Genomic DNA, 8,211 nt, shown 5'->3' on the forward strand with positions numbered 1-8,211 from the left:
ATTCCCCAGGATGACCTTGTGCTCGCCAAGAGTGAAAATTATGATCTGCCAGAGGACCAAGATGAGGACACGAACGCCAAGGATCTCGACAAGAGGGACCTCGTCGCCATCATCTCCCCCATCACACCGCGAAAGGAAGGTGAGCGACGGGCGTCGGCCGACGAGGTTGAGATTGTGCTTGCCGATGGCTCCGTGTGGATGGGTAAGCCATGGGGCAATGGCTCTTACGAGTTTGTGCACATTGACGAGAGCGGCGTCTCCAAGACGGCGCGATGGGTGAAGAAGGGCGTCAAGGCCAAGCGGGACAGCTTTGGTGCGCCTTCGCCGCCACCAACGCCGGACTCGAAGTATATTTTCAGCCTTATCGACCCCACCACCAGACGACATCCCATCATGGCGACCCTGACATCTTCGAACCTCGAGGTTCTGGATCACTATGTTGCGCTTTCCAAGTCTCACGAGGAGGAAAATGAGGACGAGGATGAGCCGCCTCGGCAGAAGATGATGCGGGCCATGGATGATGTCGCTCGTACCCTGATCACCGTGACTGCTGTCTGGGTATCGCTGCGCAACAATCAGAACTGGCCCATGCGTGCACCTCGCCCGACGCTCCGGACAACCGGCAGCGCCCGCACTACGAGCATGGGTTCCGACCGTAGTCGCGCTTCGACGTTTCCCATGTCGGCCTCGGAGGTCAGCCGTCCTTCTTCGCCCGTATCAGTCGCGACGCCACAGACGAACTCGGCGCCTAAGCGGTCGTTGTCCATGGGTGCAGCGTACATGCAACGGCGGCTGGCGAGACAAGGCAACGAGTCGCCACCTCAGAACGAGACGCCCACCGAGGGCGATGATGTAGAGGACCCGAAGATCCTGGCTATCGGCGCATCGGCGAAGCTGCAGAAGAGAAAGTCCATTTGTCGCCGGGTCCGCGACTGGGGCCACCGCATCACGCACTCGAGCAAGGAGAAAGAGACGCAGAAAAGGAATTAGGCCGGGCTAGACCTGGGAGCCAGAACCACCAGCTGGCTGGGCTGGCTGGGGCATGGGAGCATTTGTTGGACATTACGGCGCACCGGATCATGGCGAAAAGAGATTATGCATACCCCCTTCCCTTCGCAGCCGCACCTCACTAGGTCTGCAGGCGCTTTGTTGGAACACGGCCTCTCTGGGTTTCATTTTTTTTGTCCTTTCTGAATTATGTATATCTACACACCTAGGTAGTGTGGGAGGCAGGCCCACGTGATGCGGGCCATCTGTACATACATTGACTTTTGAGTCTATTTCCTACTTGAATCCCGCCTCCCTGGCAGAGTGACTTTTGGGGTCGTTCAACGTGGGATGCATGTCGGTTCTCGCAGGCCTGGTAGCGAGCTGCGCTTTGCTGAGGCTCCCAATCGGAGAGAGACTGCTGCTCAGGTCATGCAGATATTCACATGGCAGATGCATCGCAGATCGGGGCCCACGACAGGAAAGGTGTGCCAATATGCTGGCGGTCAGCCATAAGATAACTCAGTCGTGAGTCTGACTATTGATTTGATGGCCACATTTCGTCTGTCGAAGCTATCTGTCAATCAGTCAGTGTCTCACATGTGGCCAAGAAGGTGGAAAGTTTCTGAAGTCAGACAGGCCGATCCGGTGTACCTCGCCAACGTCCGGGCACGAGCATCACGGATCGGCAAAGTCTAATCAGACGACTCGTCATCCAGAGCTCATATTCATATTCTCATGCCGAACACCTAAACCTAAGGACGGCTTTCTCGTAAACCCTTTGCTTTGTTCCCCAAGTTTCCCTTATTATCGCTCGCAAAACGCAGAGCAAATGGACCCCTAAAACTCCGCCCACCTTCAAACCCCCCCTTACGACCCTAGTAAACTAAACCCTGTTCGCACGCCGGCTTCTCACCGCAGGTCCACCCACAGTTTCATTAGATGTAGAGAGCCCCAACGTTCTTGGCGATGAAGTCGTAGCTGTCGCTCCTGAAGTTGTCATCCAGCAGGCCGCCGGCCCTGTTGGCCAGAAAGTTGATGAGCTTCTTGCCCTGGTCCCAGCGTGGCCAGTTCGGGTACTGCGCGGCGCTGCCGACGTTGGGGTCGAGATCGTGGACAAAGTTGGTGTAGTAGGTGCGGATCTGGCGCGACGCGTAGTTGGGCAGGATGCCGTAGAAGACCTGCAGCAGGTCGGAGCCGTGGAACGTGCCCAGGATCGGGGTGCCGTAGTTGTAGGAGGCGAGGTAGGACCACGCCGGCACGTTGGGGTGGGCGGCCTTGGTCAGGGAGAGGAAGGCGCGGCGCGTCAGGGTGAAGACGAGGTCGCCGAGGACGGCGGACCGGCGCTTGAAGCCCGGGAAGATCTCGTTGAGGAGGGCGGTGCGGTGCGGGCTGCCGGAGATGACGGCGGCGACGCCGTTGTCGTACGTGTTGACGAGCGTCGTCAGCTGCGCCTTTGTGGCGCCGTTGAAGAAGAGCTTCTGCAGGTAGTCGACGAAGCGGTCCGTCGTGGTCAGGTTCGGCTGGAAGAGCCCGAAGAGCGTGCCCTCGTCCTCCTGGTTGCCGATGATCATGGGCACGGCCGCGTACTTGCCCGTCGCCGCCAGGATGTCCGGGCTCTGCGTGAGCACCTTGCCGTCGGGCCGCGGGAGGTACGAGAGCGCCACCGAGTTGTAGGACAGGATGCCCGGCGTCGACGTGACGGCCTTGAGGAACGTCTGGTAGGGCACGTCGCGCAGGCAGTTGAGCGTGTCGGCCTTGCCGGCGCACCCGGCCTCCCTGACGACGAGATCGTACACGGCCTGGCCCTTGGGGCAGTCGACGGGGTCCGCCGGCACCATGCTTCCCGAGTTCATGATCGCCCCGCGGAAGAGGGGCTTGCCCTTGTACGTGTTGTCGCCGTCGTAGAGCGCCATCTGGTCAAACACGGAGATAGCACCCGCCGACTCGCCCCAGATGGTCACCTTGGAGGGATCGCCGCCGAACGAGGCAATATTGTCGGCCACCCACTCGAGACCCATGCGCTGATCGAGGAGACCTAGGTTCGAAGACCCGTCGGCGAGGATCTCCTTGCCGGGCATGAAACCGAAGCCCGCAACACGGTAGTTGACAGCGACGAAGATGAAGGGCTTCTTGAGGTCGACGCCGTGGTTGATGAGCCCTGTGCCGTCATACATCGAAGACCAGCCGAGCTGCGAACTGTGTGAGTAATTTTATATCGACAAGTGATGAGCCACCTCAAGAGCTCTTACCTGGAACCCGCCGCCAAAAATCCAGTACAGCACAGGAAGCTTTGCATCTGCTTTGGTGCCCTCAGGTCTGGCCACAGTAAATAGACAGACAGTCTTCTGTCTGGCCCGTGACCTTTTGCACAAATGGCAAGTTGGCGATCTCGCCCAGAAGGTCGAAGAGAAAGTTGTCACTCTCACTCGACGACACCATCTGGGGGCACGCCGCCGCCGGTCCGGTGGCGTCAAAGGTACCAAGGTTCCTCGTGATGCGTTGGGGAGGCTTCAGCCTGAGCCTGCCCACTGGCGGCTCGGCAAAGGGGATCCCGCCGAACGACTCGACCTTGTTCATGACGTTGCCGAGAACAGTGGCCAGCGGAAGTACGACAGTCGCGGTGCCAGCGGCTCGCTCGTCGAGGGCGGGAGTCGCATCGGACTGCGCGGCGACTGTGCCCAGGAGGCCGAGGAGGATGGGGAGCTTGAACAACATCGTGAAAACCTCCGTGTACTGGCAGGCTGGAGGCAAGAAGAGCTCAGAAAAACCCAACAAAGGGGGGAAGTGCAAAAGTGAGCTGGCAAGTCTGACTTGAGCTACCGCTGAGGCAGATGGGGGCTGAGTCGAGCAAAAATCTTTTCCTGTGAGCGGGACCCTGCTTTATTTATCATATTGGGATCATCGCGAGAATCCTAGGTTGTGGATGTCCGGTGCCTGGGGCCCCAGGCCAGACCAACTTTTTTTTTCTTTGGCCCCGACCCATCCCCCCGTCGTATCCGCTTTCGACATCGCGGAGTGCATGTGCGCCGTGTCATGGCCATCCATCCGTCAGATTCCCCATGGGGATTCCCCAGAGTGCGAGCTCAGGTTGCACGGCATGATCCCTGTGGTGCAGTGCTCGGATCGAGGGGAGACCACGCGCTTGGGGTTGGTAAGTGCCGCCTGATTCGCCAATGCATGGCACCGTTGCCATCGAACTGCGGGATTCAGAGTAGACGAAGATCAGCGAAAATCAAAAAGCCGAGGAACCTGACGGAGTCGTTCAACAGACATGTGAATGTGAAAACAACCACAAGGCTGAACAAAAGGAGGGGCTGGCTAGAAGAAAAAAGGAACAGCAGCTGTGAAATCGAGTCAACACAAAGCGCAACGACTCAGGCGCCCCTCGGAACCTTGACTCTGTCCGAGTCTGCCCCCCCACGTCGTCATGTGGTGCATCTTGGCCAAGCTCAAGCTAAAAAGTGGGAAGCCGTTTTGCGGGGGAGCAGCTCGGTAGGTCACCAAGTGCGGGGAGCAGATATGCGATGGCAGCAATGGCACCGGCTTTGACTCCTAGAACAGCCTAGTCTGTTTCCCTGCAGGGGTGACAATGTAGCTCTACAGCGTCTCTGCCGCCCAAGATCGAAGCTGTAGTCCGTCATCTTGCGTTGTCCTCGTGTGCAAAGCCTTGGACGAAGCAGGGAATGCCGGCGTAAGGTCCGAAATGTGACAATTGTGTAGCGCCATGTCGAGTGTTGGCGGTGAAGCGCACGAGCACTCCATTGCTGTTCACGATGGCTGGCAAATTCGAACCTCGCGAAATGAGTTCGCATACTATCCGAGCCTTTTAGGTACCAAGCGATCAGACCCTAAGAACACTGCGATTGTGTGCTTTGCTCAAAAGCATGCGAGTCGTGTAAGACGGCAAGTTCAGCCTTGGCTCAGCTCCAGTAAGTGGTGCCAGCCAACTTGAGATGGGTTGCTAGCCTCCTAAGGGGTTATATCCTCATTTGGATTGGAAGTGAGGGGGGGGATGTGCGTCCTTGACCACACCGGGAATAGATCGTCATCAATAAACCCACCGCGATCCGCAACGCCATCGCCCAAGGCGGCGAGCGTTGAGAATCTTTACGGAAAATCCCCCAGATGTTGCCCTCAGGTCAGGAACGGGCACCCGGATGCTGCCGGCTCCAGCTCGCACAGCATGCCTGTAACGGACGAGCTTTCTTTTAGCTCAACTGAGACACGGTAGATCATCAAACAATTGTCGGGCAGAAGGATGAGAACTGACACAATCTCTTATGAGTTACGCCTCACACCATCTTGAGTTTTCCCGTCGCCTCTTGGCTGCCCGTCCTGCATACTGGCGGCTTTGATGGCGCCTTTCGGGAGCCTGAGGGTGTGCTCATTGTCCGCATTCTTCGATATCACATGGTAATTCCTGCTTTCACGTGGAAAGAAAGTAGAGTTGTAGTATGAGACGCGTAAATATCTTTGGTCATCGGCCTCGGTGTGGCTGTTCTTGAATCCCATCCCGTTGGGCTAGATCACCTTGTAAGCTGCCTTGTCGCAACACCACGCCCACTTTACCGGAGGCTTTTAGAGGACTCACGGCGGGCAGCATAGACTTACGGAGTTGGAGGAAATGCGGGGAAGTGCTGGAAGACACATCATTAGTTGATCAACAAGATATCATATTTCAACAAACAGCATGTGAAGGGAAAACATGCAAAAACAGCAAGTTGGAGGAGTTAGGCTCGCTCAACACACTCTGGAATTACTGCCTAGAAGTAGACGCCACAATTTTCCGAGAAAGCTTTTGAGTCAGGAACGGGGGTCTAACAGGTTACTTTCTTTTCACCGGGCCGTGATCGTGGCCTTCGTGGTCCTCATCGTCGTTCTCATCAGGCCAGTCGGGGAAGCCATCCTCGAAGAGATCCTCTAGCGCCTCTGCCCTTTTCTCCTCACTGAGCACTCCGTTCCTCATCACCCGAGACCAGTCTTCCATCTCGTCGCCAGTCAGCGTGCACTGGTCGAGGACGTCTCGGAGAGCCTCAACGTCCAGGTTCTCTCCAATGAAAACCAGCTCCTGGCGCCTGTCCCCCCATTCACCGCCCTTCGCAATGTCGTGCTTCACGAGAGAATCAATTTGCTTGTCCCCAGTCAGGTATTCCTCCTCGGGAAGAGTGCAGAACCACGGCCTGCCACCGATGAGAGTCAGCATAGCGCCGGCTTGTGACCACTCGCCAGCCCTGCCTGGACGAGTCGCTAGGAAGAATTCGCCCTTGGAGCGGAACAGGCGGCTGAACAAGGGGTGCGCTCGTTTATTGGCGAGAATGATATCGTTAGGGGGCATGTCGAGCCCGTCCTCCTCTTCTCCTTCTTCTTCGTTGCTCATGATTTCGTCTTCCTCTTCGCTGACGACGTCTTCAGAATCGACTTCCATCTTTTCCGGTTCCTCCTCCTCTTCATCATGCTGCATCTGCAGGATGAACTTGTCATACAAAAGTTGCCACAACCGCCGTGGGTGGAACGGGCGCGGGGATGAGTAGACAAAATTCCGAACGTTATACTCCTCAGTCTCAGGCTTGGGCGTGATAGTCTTCTTTCCGTTGACCTATAATCGTGAATTAGTGATGCTCAAGACGGTCCCGCGCGGAATCGACTCACCTCTCGGACGGTCATATCGTGGAGGTCCTGCAGCCATCCGTATCCGGTCTGCGCTTGCTCCAGGCTGAACAGCCCAGTGTTGACAATCTCCTTGACATCAATCCTGCCGTAGCTCGTCTCCAGGATCTTTGCCCTGTGGTTCAGCTTTTTGATGAGCTCAATCAAATTGGCCCGTGTTTGGGCATCAACCTGGAGAATTGCATTTTTAGCAACAGTTCAAAGACTGCGTTCGGCTTGTCAGAGGGCTTACCATGTCGGTCTTGTTCAACAAAATCACATCGGCAAACTCGATCTGGTCAACCATCAAGTCGGAGACAGTGCGCTCATCCTCAGGTACCACATCGTCTCGTCTCGATGACAGAAGCTGGTCGGTGTGGAAGTCGTTGTACACGGTGAACGCATCGATGACGGTGACGGCAGTATCAAGACGGGCAAACTTCTCCAATCCGCCGACTTTTGCCCTAGATGACTTGTCAGCCAGAGTTCAATGAGACGAATTTGCTTTCATGAGCTCACAGCTTCTTCAGCACCTTGAGAGTGCTTTCATCGAGTCCATCGGCCTGTTCGACCATACTCCTCATTTGGTCTGCCAGCTTGTTGTCAAATGTCTCAGCGACCTGTTCAGGCTCGCTGATACCGCTGCTTTCGATGATGACGTAGTCAAAGGCGTGCTGTTCAGCGAGGTTGACTAGCTCCTCAAGGAGGTCGCCTCGGAGGGTGCAACAGATGCAGCCATTCTGTAGTGCGACAACCTTCTCTTCTGTTCTTGTGACTTTGTGAGTCTGCTTTATCAGGGACGCGTCGACGTTGATGCTGTATGTCAACTATGTTAGACTTGGTCATATGAAGGAAGCTCACGGGCTCTTGGTGACTTACGCTCCAATATCGTTGACGATGACGGCGATTTTCAGGCCGTGGTCGCTTTTCAGAATATGTTGGAGAAGTGTAGTTTTTCCACTGCCCTATCCGATGTTAGGGGGGGTGTCTGACATGCAAATGTAGCCGCGTGATTTCGAAGTTGCCATACCAGGAAGCCCGAGAGCAGGGTTACAGGCAATGCCTTTTCTGGGACCTTGCTATTCTTCTTGGACTTGGAGAAGGAGGATATGTTTCTCTTCGTCTTTGTGATGGCCATTTTGAATTTTTGAATCGCTTGATTCGAATCCGATCCTAAAGATGTGCGCTGTGGAAGATGGATGTAAGATGAGCAGGGCTCGTTCGCGGCGCCCACGACTCACACCCTTCTCGCCCATCATTTTATACATGCTGAAACAGGCGCTTTCACACCAGCGAGCCTCTATCATATCTTGATCGGTGCTACACAATGCAATCATGCCATCAGGGTGTTCGCGATGCGGGAGAATGTGTCCATCAAGGTGTCGCTAGGTCGTCATCCCATTTTGCGGCGCTATGATTGGTCAATTCTGACTTATACCGGGGAACTTATCAACCACACCTCGTCCCTGAGCAGTATTAGCCGTGTTCTTTTGGCTTGTTCGACGCACGCAGGACCACACAAGAGGGTTCATTTCGTTGGTAGATCCCCCAGGGGATGAGCAGGGTAACTCAAGG

The 8,211-nt window shown here is 55.8% G+C and overlaps 3 protein-coding genes across 3 annotated transcripts in view; 1 reads left to right on the forward strand and 2 right to left on the reverse strand.

Moving 5' to 3' along the window:
* Nucleotides 1-990, forward strand: part of VDBG_07844 (conserved hypothetical protein) — a gene marked incomplete at both ends in the record, with an annotated part of 1,653 nt that extends 663 nt beyond the window's left edge. Inside the window, one exon of the mRNA XM_003001539.1 lies at nucleotides 53-990. Within this exon, the coding sequence (XP_003001585.1) occupies nucleotides 53-990 (938 nt within the window). The remainder of the gene's footprint in view (nucleotides 1-52) is intronic.
* Nucleotides 991-1,925: 935 nt separating this feature from the next.
* VDBG_07845 (lipase) lies at nucleotides 1,926-3,705 on the reverse strand (the record flags this gene model as incomplete). Its single annotated transcript, XM_003001540.1, has 3 exons — nucleotides 1,926-3,186; nucleotides 3,240-3,306; nucleotides 3,417-3,705. The coding sequence occupies 3 exons, from the start codon at nucleotides 3,703-3,705 to the stop codon at nucleotides 1,926-1,928; spliced, it is 1,617 nt and encodes a 538-aa protein (XP_003001586.1).
* A 1,419-nt stretch (nucleotides 3,706-5,124) lies between these two features.
* On the reverse strand, nucleotides 5,125-7,774 carry VDBG_07846 (cobalamin synthesis protein; the record flags this gene model as incomplete). Its single annotated transcript, XM_003001541.1, has 9 exons — nucleotides 5,125-5,177; nucleotides 5,334-5,410; nucleotides 5,602-5,627; nucleotides 5,831-6,586; nucleotides 6,640-6,828; nucleotides 6,890-7,100; nucleotides 7,156-7,452; nucleotides 7,516-7,601; nucleotides 7,667-7,774. 9 exons carry the CDS (start codon nucleotides 7,772-7,774, stop codon nucleotides 5,125-5,127), a joined length of 1,803 nt encoding a protein of 600 aa, XP_003001587.1.
* Nucleotides 7,775-8,211: the final 437 nt, after the last annotated feature.

The sequence above is a fragment of the Verticillium alfalfae genome, genomic scaffold (genome assembly GCF_000150825.1).
Source record: "Verticillium alfalfae VaMs.102 supercont1.11 genomic scaffold, whole genome shotgun sequence".
In the NCBI taxonomy this organism is placed as follows: Eukaryota; Fungi; Ascomycota; class Sordariomycetes; order Glomerellales; family Plectosphaerellaceae; genus Verticillium; species Verticillium alfalfae.